The sequence below is a fragment of the Semicossyphus pulcher genome, unplaced genomic scaffold (genome assembly GCF_022749685.1).
Source record: "Semicossyphus pulcher isolate SPU_LCO1_2020_fin unplaced genomic scaffold, fSemPul1.0.p SCAF_4, whole genome shotgun sequence".
NCBI classification, from domain to species: domain Eukaryota; kingdom Metazoa; phylum Chordata; class Actinopteri; order Labriformes; family Labridae; genus Semicossyphus; species Semicossyphus pulcher.
The window spans coordinates 12,788,892-12,803,915 of record NW_027211715.1 but is presented as its reverse complement, the minus strand read 5'-3'; the positions used below and the strand labels follow the sequence as shown (position 1 = coordinate 12,803,915).

Genomic DNA, 15,024 nt, shown 5'->3' with positions numbered 1-15,024 from the left:
GGCAACTTATATTGCAGACTTTACGGTATAATAAATCCTTAGAAGCACTCTAATTAAAAAAAAATAATTCTCATAACCAAAAAGGACATTTTCATAATTCTTTCTGCTGCCTGGTGGTTGGGACATGGAGGTACAACTTCAAAGGTTCAAAATGGCTTCCAGAGGTCTGTCAACGTTCTTGGACAACATGCATTAAAGGTTTCAAAACGTTCCATGTTACTTGACTTTATCTCCCATTGGACCTTCTAACTTGTTATACACAGATGTAATTGATTTAATTAGTCATGCTGTATTTTATTCAGGTGTGTTTAACTGCTCTGGTTTGTATCTACTGTTTAATTGGTGTAGTTACTGCAGTGTCCTGTTTTTACAAACCCTAACCCTAACTATTGGCTTAGATTTTTAAAATGAATACATTTTGATCAGTGATATGGAACAAATGTTAAACAAAAGGTTCAGAATGAATGCTGCAGAAAGTTGTTTAATTGAAATACATTTCAGTTGATCAGAAATGTAAGAAAAATAAAAAGCAAGCAATGATGTGATTGAGGCTTTGCAGTGACAGTGAAGTGACCCCTCAGAAGGATCACTGGAGATGGGACGTCATCACTCCTTCATTTTCAGGTCCCTTACACAGATGAAAGAATTTATCTTGTCACAGAGTGTGTCGTTGAGATGGTCTCTCTCTGTAAGCAGACACACACAAAACAAAGGCTTCAGACACAACATTCTGCTTGACTTTTTTTGAGTCATCTTACAGCTCATTCACACTGGAAGTATAAGCAGAGTCTGGCGGCTGCGTTGGCTACAGCTTGCGCCGTCAAGGTATTCACACTGAGTGCGTGTCCGCTGCTTGTCTGCTGCGGCTTCAGCTGGGCTGCTCCTGCAAGATCGTCTTTCTACCGTAGTTCTACCTTATTAAAGGCCATAAACAATTTGAATGTTGGCTTCATTAATGTAATTTATATGAAAAGGGCATCTGCTAAACTGTAAATGAAATAGCCTTTATTAATCATTCATCATCTACCTGGCTGTTTGCCATATCCAGAGGTAGGTCTTTGTTTTACAGGTTTCGGGGGTTGGGCTTATCAGAAAATGATTTTATTGACATTAAAAATGGGACCTTGATTAACATATGGCAAAAACAACCGTAAAAATTGAAACAGAGAGACAGGGGGAGCTGGGGGGAGAGAGAGAGTAAGAGAGAGAAAGAGAGCCCACCAGAGTTATGTCCGTAACCTGTTATTTATTTTATATTATATTTCACATAATATACTTATGGCCCATACGAGACTTATGACTATGTTCTTATTTCAAAGAAAATTAAGCAGGAACTGCAGTAAAGAGCATTGTGAGTGACTTCTACCAAACAACTTCTGGAAATGTCACACATAAAGGAAAAAAATAGATAAATAACTGCAATGGAAACACTTTAAAAAAAAAAGCATTGGCCCAATTCCAATCTCCACTCTCAAGCCTAATGTTGTGTTCCAGACAACTGAGAACTAGGGAACTGTGAAGTCTGGAACGCATCATTTCTCTGACCTCTGACTAGAAAAATTGCTATGGAACGCTATTCAGTTCAGTAAGTCGGAGTTCCTGGATTCATCTGCCCTGACTTCACCATCAAAAGTCAGAAGTTTCTACTGGGAAGTTCTTAAGTTCCAAGTTGTCTGGAACAGAGCATATGCACTGAACCCTGACTGACTGGCTTTAAAGTGATAATCTCTCAGTTTCGTTGTATTTGGTGGCACCTTATGGTGATAAAATGCAATTGGGGCGCATACGTCCCAGATAACCAGACGTTCACAGTTGGCTTCCTTTGTTACGGCTGTCACTCTTGATTTTCCTGGCTTTCCTGGCTTTCCTTTTTAGACTGTTGTCCTTCATCTGATCGGTGAATTTGTTTCTTTTTCTTGGATTTTCACTGTTTTTGGCTGACCGCCGGGGTCAGCCCAACGCATGGGTCTGTAAGTAACTGACTGACTGACTGAGTGATGGTACTTAGCTGTAGAGACAGAGAGAGACGCAACATCACATTGGTGGATCCTGAAGTATATTGGACCTCCACTGACACAGAAGGAACACTTTGAGGAACTCCTGAACCCAGGCAACGAGTGCTCTGATGTGGAGGCAGAGTCTGAAGATCCAGGGGAACCCTTATCTATATCTGTGGCAGAAGTCGCTGGGGTAGTCAAGAAGCTCCTCAGTGGCAAGGCGCCTGGTGTAGATGAAATTCGAGATACTAAAGGCTCTGGACATTGTTAGGCTGTCTTGGCTGACGCACATCTTCAATGTCAGGTGGAGGTCTGTGACAGTATCTGTGGAATGGCAAGCCTGGGGTGGGGTAAGTATATATTGGGTGTGTCCCCATTATCGGGGTAACACACTTTTAAGCCTCCCGGGCAAAGTTTATTCCAGGGTACTAGAAAGGAGGCTCCGGCTGATCGTCGAACATCAGATACAGGAGCAACAATGCTTATTCCGACCTGGCTGTGGAACAGTGGACCAACTCTTTACCCTGGCAAGGCTGCTTGGGGGGGCATTGGAGTTTGCTCATCCAGTCTACACGTGTTTTGTGGACTTGGAAAAGGCATACGATTGTGTCCCTTGGAAGGTCCTGTGGGGGGTACTGCGGGAGTATGGGGTACCTGGACCGTTGGTATGAGCCATCCGGTCTCTGTATAACCAGAGTGAGAGCTGTGTCCCCATCCTCGGCACAAAGTCAGACTGGGAACATTCCCAGTGCGTGTTGGCCTCCACCAGGGTTGTCCCAGGATCTCAAGGCGCAGCCGGGAAGAGGAGGGTTTTCAGTTTGGCAACCTCAGAATTTAATCTCTTTTTTTTGTGGATGATTGGGGCATTGTGGTGGTGAGTGTGATGCGGTTGGGATGAGAGTTAACACCTCCAAGTCTGAGGCCATGCTTCTCTCATGGAAAACAGTGGATTGCTCCCTCCGGATGGGGAGTGAGTCTCTGCCTCAAGTGAAGGAGTTTCAGTATCTAGGGGTCTTGTTCAGGAGTGAGGGTAAAATGGATCGTGAGATTGACAGGTGGATTGGTGGGCGATGTACCGGACCATCGTGGTGAAGAGGGAGCTGAGCCTGAAGGCAAAGCTTTCGATTTACCAGTCCATCTACGTTCCAACCCTTACCTATGGTCATGAGCTTTGGGTAGTGACCGAAAGAATGAGATCGCAGATACAAGCAGCCAAAATGAGTTTTCTTGGGTGTCTGGGCTCAGCCTTAGAGATAGGGTAAGGAGCTCGGAAATGCAGATGGATGGATGTGACACACTATCATGGCATCACAAGTTGCCTGGAAACCAAATGTGCTATTAAATCTATAAGGGGAAAAAAGCCAACCTCCATCATGCATTACAGTGTTTACATATTTAACAGACTATCAAAAGTCTGAAAGGCTTTTTGTTGTCACTTATACACATATAAACATATCCGCTGTTCCGGTAATCTTCCATGCTTGCAATGTTTACATTTTTTTTGTTTGTGTTCAAAATTTATTGAATACTATTTCAATATATGAACATTTGTTTACATTTAGTGGTTGGCTGGGCTATCACGTTTGTATACATCACCAAGTTCGCTATGAACTGGATAGTCCCACAGGAAAGTCTGCAGATATGCAATTTTCTGTTGAAAAGTGTGCATCAGAGCCCCCGCGCACTTCGTGATTTGACAGCATTAAGCACTCACACCTACCGGGAACGCGCCTCAAAGTCAGTGAGTCCCTGAGTGTGGAGATTGGGATTGGGCCGTTGTGTACAAACCATATACAGTCTTTGGTACAAACGAGAGGTGTCAGATTTCCATATTGGGCTTTTACTTTGAAAAAAGCATACTGAAAGTGTTGACATACTTTACTTTCCATGCCAGTTAATATTAGAAGAGATGTTAATATGCTGTCAGAGATCAATAGGACTCATCATATTTCATCTTAACAGTACATTTTGGCCGAGAACCGCACGCAGCTTGCGGTGAATATAGACAAGCCTCCTATTCTCTACATTACGCTGGCAGTCTGAAGCCTCTATCCTGTTTTCATGCATTTAATATGAAAATGAAGACGTCCCGATGTTGTCACGCACACGCCAACAACACAATTAAGGGCACGCGGTGCTACTAGCTGAAATGAATGTTATTTCTGGAATATATATTTTATAGAATAGATTTGTACATTAACATTGAAATAAACCTAAATAAATAAATAATAAAAAAACAACACAGAGTGAATTATTACCACTGTAGTTGAGTTCCATGCAATGTTCGCCCTTTCTATAGTTGTTTGGCTCCCCATTGCCCCACTTTGTGAAATCGAATGGTGTGCCATCACTCCACTTCCAATGACCCTCCTACAAGAAAATGAGAAATGCGAATGAGGAAAGGTGCATCTTCATTCATTATAAAGAGCACTGTGTGGGGAATATTAACTTTATTTTAAAAATATTGTCAGTAATGTTTGCAGGGCTTTTCCTCAAGCCATATACACAAAACAACTTTTATCTATAAGGTATGGCTGTCTATAAGTAGTTATGATTGAAATATCAATATCAGCAAAGTTTACAGAAACTAAAATGACCATATTTAAAGATGAATACATTTTTTTTCATACTTGTTAGATGCTTACTATTATCTACATTAGAACCTTTATTATGGATTTATTCCATAAAGTATGTTGTGCATTTGGGTTTTGTGTGGCTTTGTGCACTATAATAACTGAAGGCAACTCAGATTAGTTCATTAACATCTGTAATCAGCTCAGATTTTCTAGCGCGTGGTGGCTGGAAAGTAGAGTGTTCAGCAATGCTTAATCAAAATCAAACTGAAACATTAAAGGTGAGGATGAAAAAAATTAGATGTTTTGTTGTTTGTTTTATCTTCAACCTGCAATAACTTTTAGTCTTTGGCCAGTAAAGGTCTCAGAAACTTGAAACAGGAAAATTGCCATTATGTTACTTTAAGTTAAATTATTTCTGTCTCCAACAAAACAGTAGCTCATAAGCTAGACGTCATTAGCTAGATGGACATATCTAAACTTTATGTATAAAAATAAATAAAGAAGTCTGGCAGCTTTGAGTGATAAGAACCAAAAAACTGGGCTGCAGAATTAAGAAAAATTGTCAGTGGGTTTGTGGGTACTAATTGTGGGTACATATTAAAAGAGCAGAATGGTTTATTGTTAATATACATAAATTGCTAAATGGCAATTATGTAATGGCTAATGTGGATTTATGTTTCAATCATTTTCATGTACACTTATACTATACTCCTGCCTGCCTTGGGACTTTCATGACTGCCATGATTGACCTGCACCTGTATGTATAACCTGTGTATGTCTTCCTAAGCCAGTTCTTCTATATTCCCCGTGTCAAGCGTAACAGCATTTTTCTATTGAAATGTTTCTTTTTATTTTTTATCTTTCTTGTTTTTCTTTTGCCTACTTTCCTGTTTTGTTCTCTTGTTGCCAGACCGTTGCGTGACGAACCAATTTTTCTGTTAGCCTTTCTTCTTGCACCAAGAAAGACCAGCACAGAATTTAAACCACCAACTGATATATAAATTATAAATCACTCACCTTGACTGCATCATACCCGCCAATCCAAGTTTGTTTGTCTGTGCCTGTCGCCTGTTTCACCAGCTTTCTGAGTAAGCTGTAATCCTTTTCACTGTGCATTGAAGCCAGGTTCCCTTTTTCTTTAATGCAGGTATCCTAATGTAAGAAAATAAAGTAAAAAGTAATGAACATTTACTGTGTGAGTATTCTTGTTGCAAGAATATTCCATTGATACAGTGTTGACTTTATTTTATTATTGTGTGATATAGTACCTCAGCACCAGACCAGTCCTTTTCCTCATAGAAGAACATATAACACCGTGAGTTAAGCTCAGTCCAACCTACGGGGCAGGCCTTACAGCAGTCTACAAAACAAATGTCATGATAGAAACACTGTAAACAAAAATATTAATCAGCCTAAGATTATTAAATCATTATTGTTGCATTATCTACCCTTCTGTTCATTTAGAATAAAGATCAAGAGATATCTAACACATCTCTAAGTGTTTATCTGTATTGCTGTAAACTTGTGATGAAAATATTTCTCTACTTCTCCTTCCTTTATTTGTCTCTGCACTTTAAATAAGCCTGACATAGTTTTTTGTGTTTAAGGGGCTGAAGTTAAGTTTTCTGGTCATTTGTTTTGATAGATTAAGTTAACACTGTAACACATCTACTAATTGAAGTCCAGGATTCCAGCAGGAAAACCATCTTTATGCCTTATTCATTTACATTTACATCTCTCTCTCTGTCTCTCTCTCTGTCTCTCATTACCACATATACGTTGCCTTATGCTGTCATAATGTTTTCATATTTCTGTTTATGTTGTATTGGCCTCAAGATATTTCCAGTTAGCTGAACCTCAGGTAGATATCTGTTTATACAGATTAATAAGAAGCTAATTCGTTGTCAGATGACCAATGATGGGATCCGCCTGCTTTTGCTCTCTACACCGACTGTTTTTCCCATACGCAGCCTGATGATACGTGATTGGTCAATATTACTCGGACTACAAGCGTAGTACAAACTGAAACTAGAACACTTGCCATCCGAAAAATCCACGTCCCTGCCTACAGAGTCTACATTTCTAGAATCTGTAAGTAGAGAATACTGATCTGATAATAAATAAATTAATAAGTTCGATCACACCAATGCAGTCTGTGTGTTTTGTGTTTACTGGTGTTATATAATTAAATTTCTCAAATCGGCCTAAAGTTTCAGTTGATCATGGGAGACATGATTTTTCATCTGCACTTTCCATGGGGTTGAAAGGTGCATTGATGAAATATCCAATTGTACCATGAGCTCATACATGTGGTTTTGCTGTAAAATCAAAGTGTTACTATTCTGAGGTTGGAAAATATGGTCACCCTACCTAACACACCTGCACCTCTGTCCTCTCACACAGCTGCTAACCCCTGCCCCCCTGTTTCTGTCTGTCACTCTGTCTTCTATGTTGACTGTCTTCATCAGCAGTCTGTTTATTTAAGTTTAACATTTTCTGTCACCTTCAGTTTTCACAGCACGTGAGATGCGTGTGCATGAGGGATGCTATTAATGATGTAGCGTCTTAAAGCGATCGATCGTTACCAAACGACATCGGCACCTTTTACAAGCTTTAAAACAGCGAGAGATTTAGGTTTATTTTAAAAGCAGCTCAATCAATGAATTTACTTATATTATATGTAATCATACTCATATTAATATATTATTATTGGGGACGTTTAAGTCTATTTCTTCTTACAGAACAAACCGGCCTCCTACTTTTACCACACTTTGTTCTGCCCTCAGCCAGCGACTCTGACACCCAAGTGGTGGGGCAACAGGTGGAGAAAGTTCAGGTGGAGGGACACGCTTCTTAATAAACTTTACAAATGCACTTGTGGGTCACAATTGTGTTACTTTTATGTTATCCACCATTTCTAACAGTGTTCCATGGAGTGTTTAATCTGTGCAACCTGTGCCGTGATGTTATTTTTGAAATGAGAGCTCACCGTCTCCAACTACCTGTCCACTCAACCAACCTCATGCCGTATGCGCTGCAGGTGTAGCCGCTTAAAGAAAACAGTCCGCGGCACATCAGCTCCCTGAATGATTTGTATATGTGGACAGAATGTTAACAAGCACTGGGACGAGGTGCCATCAATAATGGGAATACACTTACTCAGAAGATGCCTCACGCAACTGAACACCTGCCTCGACCATCCAGCTAACATGATCTGTGACAGCAGCAGCGCTGCATGCTTGTTAACAGGCAGGTGACACAGAATCAGAGTCAGTTCGCTCTGTGCTCTGCTTAAGAGCTGCACTAATGAGATATCAGATGTATTTTCTTTGTCATGGAAAATGAGAAATTGCGAGTTATTAAATATCAAGCACCAAAAAAGTAGCAGCATGACGTGTTTCGCTTGATTTGCATTGCACGTCCTGCAAGTGACTATGCACATGTGCACATTGCAATTGTTCAACAATATATCGAGCAGCCAAACTACCAGTACTGCCTCATCACCAAGATAAGTTATGACATAACTAAATGTCACAAAATTCTATTATTGGTAAAATAGCAGCATCCTGTCAAACTGTTTACAACTTCCATAAGTGTGCTCTGTTTTAATGCTTTTTTATGTAGCCTACTCTGGGCACCCAATTTACTTTCAGTCTGGTCTTAATTATTTAAAATTTGACATTTGTAACTCAAATTAGCTCTACAACTGCTATAAGTGAACATTTATTGACCTGAGTAGGAGAAAGTTAAATGCATTTGAGATTTGTTTTTTTCACTTGGACCTCAACACATTCCTTCTCTTCTCCTCTCCTCTCGCAGTAACTTGTGTCAGGCAGTGCGTAGTTAGTGAGCTGTTGAGCAAGTGCAGCAGAGTGATGGTGAATGCAAGCGGAGCAGAGAGAGAGGTTAGCAGTGGAGTTGTAAATCTGGCAGTTGGGTTATAGTTAACATTATAATCGGCCAGCACCCCTCAGAACGTGGCGCGCCAGGCGATCATCTGTATCGCCTATGCCTTGAGCCGGACCTGCTTCTTCATAATGTTTATATTAATTATGTTCTGGTTTTGTATTCTTCATATTATGCTGCTTATTCCCTGTAATCTGCATTTGCTCCCTATTCATTGTTTTCTTCTAATTCCCTTGATTCAGTTCTATAGTTTCTGGTCCTGGCAAACTCTGCATGTCATTCTCATAGCCGTGTCATTAATTCATTATTGTTTTTTTTATATATTTTTAGTATTTTAGTATTGCCTATTTTATTTATGTTGTTCTATTTCAGTCTTTTACTTATTTTTATTTTAGTTCTGTAAATTGTTCTGCACCAAAACACCAAAAAAATTCCTTGTAGGCCTAGGTGTAAACATACTTGGCAATAAACCTGATTCTGATTCAAATCTTTGCCAGGCTATTTCACATTGCATGTTAGTATGACTTCATGTATTTATGGCCAATGTAGCCCGGTTGATTGTTCAATGTGACCTCATGCTGCACATACCTCTTGCTTTACCAAGGTCAATGTGACCTGATGCATCACTAATGGTCAAAGTTACGTCATTCCCAGTAGCAACGCAATAATTTAAGTATTTATAGTATTTTCCTGTCAGATATGCATTTCTGTGACTAATTACCTTGAAATTTAATAGGATTTTCTATCGGCCTATAATTATTTTTAATGCCTGAAACTGCTGGCTGGGGTAGGTGTCAGATGAAACGGTTAACTGCACACTGCATTTGTTTTCATTTTCCATGGCAAAAGTTTAAATTAAGTGATACATGAAAAACTACCACTTAAGCATGTACAGGACAAAATCAGCAAAGAGATAACAGGTCCGGCTTTGTCCACAGGGGGCGCCAAAATCAACACAAGTTCCTCACAGATTATTATTAGAAAACTTGATAAGGTAAAGATTGAGTCGGACAAACACGTGGAACATGTGATTAATGTTGTGAAACTGTTTGCTTAGGTTTAGACATGTGTCAGACTCAAGGCCCACTCAGGGCCACATCCGGCCCGCAATACAATTATATCTGGCCCTGCGAGATGATATCATACGTCTATCATAACTGGCCCGCCGGTATACTACAAGTTGCAGAATGCACTGCAGCAGCAGGCGCACCAATCAAGACCAATGACTGTATATATAGATGGACAATACGTCTCCATCTGCTCCCATTGCACGAAATCGATGCCAATATAGCCCCTGTGATAGGTGCTGCCATCTTGTGATGGTGACGTCATAAGGAGCCAGAGTCTGCGCAGTAGAGATCGGCGAGTGAAGCGGCGGTAGCCACTTCCGCTAACCCAAACACACACTTAACTTACCGAAAAAACGGCAAAGATCCCGCACACCGGCGTGTTTAACAGCAGAACAGCTTCTCTGTGTTGGTCTGAGGTTAACGTTCACAGGTATGGAAATTTCAATGACTGTAGTGATTGTTTTAGTAACGTTTCTACTCGCGGATTGTCCTCCGCTCTGCTCCACCGGAACTGATTGGCTGCAGGAGCCTTATTTGTCAACAGAGCTGTCAATCATCTTTTTGACAGCATCAAATAACTAATTAAATATAAACTTGTCAGAAAAATAAACACTTATAATGACAGAAACCATGTTTGAGAAAAATGTATCGGGCGTGTATTTTGATTTTATAGTTTGACCCATGTCCCACCTGTTAACATGGAGGAGGCGGGCTTTATGACCTATACTGCAGCCAGTCAGCAGGGGGCGCCCGAAATGTTTTGGCTTCACTTTTAGGGAGCTGTCATGTCGTCCATCTTTTTATACAGTCTATGATCAAGACCTGCAAGCATCAGCTGTGCGAGTTGGCATTTCTGTGCGACGTAACGAAGCATCTCACTCTGCTAAACGTCCAGCTTCAGAATTGAACTGTGTGATCACGGACATGTATGATGCAGTGAGAGCATAACAAGCCAAGCTGCACCTGTGGGAGACTCATATGCAGTAAGGAAACTTGGCTCACTTTTCATGTTGCCAGACAAACCAGGTCTCCACCACTGTGTTCCCAGCTGCATGTTGTTCAAATGGACTGAGCGAACATGGCAGAGTTCACATGGCTATTTTCTGACTTTGGACCTCAGAAATTTAAGTTTGAACTGCTCAGTAATCCATTTGTAGTTGACGTGGAAAGAGGACCTGTAAACATCCAAATGGAGCTGATACAACTCACAACTGATGCACACCTTCACTCCATCCTGAGAGTGTCCACAGCTCAGAACCTGACCACAAACATGAATGAACCTGCAGCCAAGAAAAGATGCCAAGCATCTGGCTCCGGCGAATAAAAGCGAAGTGGACTTACATATATTTTTTTCTTTTTGCACTTTTCCTGTAATCACAGGTATGCTGGTTGTATATATACATTGTTAAAAGAAGAAAGAAGTACCAACCTTTTTTTGGACATTTTGCCTGTGAATGTAAAGAAAAAAGTTATTATTAGCTGTGAACTCAACTAGGAAAAACTGTTTGATAAGTACATGAGACTAAAGCTAGATTTATACTTTAGTTCATGCAGGGTGCAGGGTAGTCATCTTGTGCAGGCAAGTTATTACCTTGTATGCAAAACAATCTAATTTGTTCACACAAGTTAAACCCTTAGACTCCTTAAATAACACATTTTTGGGCTCTGTAGAAAGGATATTTGAGACATAAGAAAAACAATAAATAAACATTTTAGAATGAAATTATAATGGACCAAGAATGGACCCCTGTGGAATCCCACTGAGTAGTTGGGCCTTGTTGGAATGGCTCAAATCTCATGAAACATAGTACTACCAGTAATGTAATTACCAGTAAAAGCTGGGGGTAACCGTGTCAATCATGAGAAGCACAGCTTTATTAGTGGAGTAAAAAAACTACAATAAAAGGAGAATTCTGTTGTGTATATATATATATAATTTCTAACACTAACAATCTAAACAACAGAGTAGCTTCAGTAACAAATAATACTTACATTTCCTCCCATCCACAGTCCACTGCTCAAGCCGAGGAGCACGACAAGGTGAAAAGCTGATGCCATCTGTGAAAAGATCAGATGTAATTAACAGCTATGCTATTATGTAATAGTGCTCGAGTAACTTTAGTAAATCGTCGGTCCCTTCACTGTCTTCACTTGTTTGAAGAGAACTGCATTGAGGAATTGTTTTTCTTACTTTTGAATAGATATATTACTGGGGATATTTACTAGGGACTTAAGTGGTTACATCTTAAAGATAAAGACTGGGAAAACAGGTCAATATCATGTTGTTTACCTTTACCCTGAGGAAGACTGTTTGCAGTGACAGCCATGCACCTTTTCCTCTTCTCTCGTCACTGTAGTCACCCCCATGAGTACTCTCAACTTTGGTATATTCACATAATACTTTTATTCAAGTAATCTTACTTATAACTACTTTTACTAGTACACTCAGACAATTGTTATTATAAAACTGTTCAGATTGTACTTTGTGAGCACTTTCGGTCAGAAACACTTTAAACAGGTACACGTAACATTTGTATGTAATTGTGAATATAAATAAAAATAAAGTGATCTAAGAAATACATGCTCACTGTTAGGAGCTACACCACATCAGTTTGCGGCCCTATCGTCCACCTGGCGCAAAGCGCAAAAGCATGCAGCCCAAGTGTCATTGATATGATAATTAATTACCATACTCAAACATAATTACCTGTTGCACCAACAATCGTGCCCACAGATATTAACCCTTAGATGCATAAGTGAGTAAAATTTTAGTTTTTGTATTACTACCCCAAGCTTCCATAAGTGGGTCAAAAATGCAGACAGATTATTTTAGGAGTGTCACCTGTCATGAAGATCATTTACACAGCAAGATCTGATACATGTAAGTATTATCTTCATTTTTACATTAGAAAATATTTGATGTCATCAAATTCATATATTTCAGCAACATACTTTTACATTCATGTATGTGGGGATGTCATTCATGACTATTGTGTGAAAGAGTATGTTATCATGTATTATCATGTATCAACAAATTAGCTTCCTTTATTGTTCGCTAAGACTAGCTGGCTAACTAAGCTAGTTAACCACTTACTTACTGTATGTAGTGTATGTGTGCGCGCATGCATGTGCGCATTTCTTTATGTAGGTACATATTGATCGACAGGTTTGCATTCATTCAAAACATTCTCTTCCTTTTGTTTCCTCATCCGTCATGGCTGACGGCTGCTAGCTATTCAACAACAGGTGTGGGAAATGCAGTATGTGCAGACAATGGTAAATGGACTGTACTTATATAGCACTTTTCTAGTCTTCCGACCACTCAAAGCACTTTTACACTACATGTCACATTCACCCATTCACACTCACATTCACACACTGATGATAAAGGCCTAAGAGTCAATCTCCAATCAGATCTATGCCCACTCATACTCAACGGCTCCAGGAGCAATTTGAGGTTCATTGTGATGCCCAAGGACATTTCTGTGTCATTTTCTTCTTTTTCAGTTATCAAAATTAATCAAAATCAGTTTTAAAATGTTAAAAATACAAATATTTTAAACATGAAATCACATAAAATCATTCTTGCGTGGACAAAGTATAATAAAAATTAATATTCTTAACCAAAATGGCATAAAACTTTTTGGTGAGTGTAGGGTCCAATCACTCGTGCATCTAAGGGTTAAAACACTGCCCAGAGTCAATTAGACATGCAGGAGACAATACAGCCATGTGATCCAGCAGCAACAATAAGTTTAGTATAAGTTAACATTTAAAGCCTACTTTTCTTTAATGGTCAGCAAGCAGAACTTTAATAAACATAAGATCCAGTCCGTCTGGAGATTTAAATTATAAATGATGTGCCTCATGCATAAATGTACACAGCATGACTCTTTTCATTTTCGTTTCTGTTGGGCAGTGGGATCGCTTCAGTGGCTTTGACATCAATCTGTGCTTCGACATGCATCGTACAGTGACCTGTGTTTTTTCTGCGTTTTCAAGGACACACAGTTTATATAACCAGAATATGACTGAAATCTGCCATGCAAGTCGCAATACACCTGCCTGCAGGCGCACCAGGCTCTTAAAGGGAATGACAGCTGACACTCTGATTGGTTTGATTCATGTCATGCCGCAAACATTCCTATGAATTATCCAGGGATTTATCCAACCTCTTTGCACTTTGCGCCTCAGTTTGCACCCAGATTGTGCGCCATCTAACTAGAAAAGTGAAAAAAAAATAGGGCCCTAAATGTTTAATGTTAGGACCCGGTCGTTCTTGTTTGACATTTATCAGTGTACAATGCATGCAACGAAGATGATGCTATGATGAAAAGCAAGTGCTTTATCCTTACCTTGTTGTGATGATCAGAGGAGGTTGGATTTGCAGAGAGAAGCTGGTGACATTGTCTTGAAGAGAACCGCTCTTTATAAACCTTCTCCGGATTGTTTGATTCAGAAATTTGCATATGATAAGATGTTCTAAAATGTTGATATTGCAATCAGTGATGAATTACATGCCACAGCCTTAAGTAAAGGTTAGGTAGTTCATTAAAATATTAACATGAAATTTATAAATGATCTGCTGCAGCACGTGACTTAATTAAAACAAGGTCATCATCTGTAAAGCTGCAGCACATGACTATTACAGAACAACAAAAGCGAAGAAACGCATCATAAAACAGGACATGAAAAAGCAAAGTGAAGAAACAGCTAAAACAGAAGCCAAAATATAAAAAGATAAGATCAAGTTGTACCAAGACTGACACTCTGCCACTGTCTGTGTTAAAGTGGATGTCATTAATCACTTTGACAAGAGCTGTCTCAGTGCTGTGGTGCGGTTGAAAGCCTGACTGGAAAACATCAAAGCAGTTGTTTACTGTACATTGAGGATAATTCTTACACTTTAATTATGAACCTGGGCCTTATACAGAGTTATATCAGGCTACAGCTGTATGTGAACAGGTTTTGTTTGCTAATGTGTATATTTCTCTGTCACTCTTTTTCTCTCTCTCCCCGGGGCCGGGGTTCACAGTACAATCAAATATTAGAAAAATAACACTGTCCTGAAGTCTTGCTTACAGTGGAATTTCAGAACACAGATACTCGATGCCAATGTCAATGCCCCAATATTGCAGTCAGGATCCATATGGATATGTAAGCAGCTAAACAAAAGTGTTTTTCAGGTCTGGGGAGGATCTAGGAGAAGGCACATATGGATAAGAATAAATGATTTTCCAAAGGGCGGATGCTTTTTGCAAAAGCATACAATGAATTTCCCTGTTGTGGTTTAACCCTTAACCTTACCCTTCAGTAACAAACAGTTCCTCTGAGACTGTTAGCGGACAAAAAGTCCATGCACTGTAATTCCAAATGACACACACACAGTTTTACTGTTTTACTGTGTGTATGTGTGTGTAAGAAAGAGATAACGGGACGTAAACAAGGAGATGGAAATTCTGACCTTGCAGAATA

At 39.6% G+C, this 15,024-nt stretch overlaps 1 protein-coding gene across 1 annotated transcript; it reads right to left on the bottom strand.

Annotated features, from left to right (window-relative positions):
- Positions 1 to 559: 559 nt before the first annotated feature.
- LOC138607118 (galactose-specific lectin nattectin-like) lies at positions 560 to 13,935 on the bottom strand. Its single transcript, XM_069679675.1, has 7 exons — positions 13,905 to 13,935; positions 11,542 to 11,607; positions 10,979 to 10,997; positions 5,842 to 5,933; positions 5,591 to 5,725; positions 4,256 to 4,367; positions 560 to 686 (listed from the first exon to the last, which is right to left on the bottom strand). Exons 2-7 carry the CDS (start codon positions 11,605 to 11,607, stop codon positions 607 to 609), a joined length of 504 nt encoding a protein of 167 aa, XP_069535776.1. The 5' UTR covers positions 13,905 to 13,935; the 3' UTR covers positions 560 to 606.
- Positions 13,936 to 15,024: the final 1,089 nt, after the last annotated feature.

Coding starts and splice junctions, on each gene's coding strand:
- LOC138607118 (XM_069679675.1), bottom strand. CDS start 11,607: ATGGCATCAGCTTTTCACCTTGTCGTGCTCCTCGGCTTGAGCAGTGGA. Junction 5,726..5,841: donor AGGACTGGTCTGGTGCTGAG/GTACTATATCAC, acceptor TTCTTACATTAG/GATACCTGCATTAAAGAAAA. Junction 4,368..5,590: donor GCGGGTATGATGCAGTCAAG/GTGAGTGATTTA, acceptor ATTTTCTTGTAG/GAGGGTCATTGGAAGTGGAG.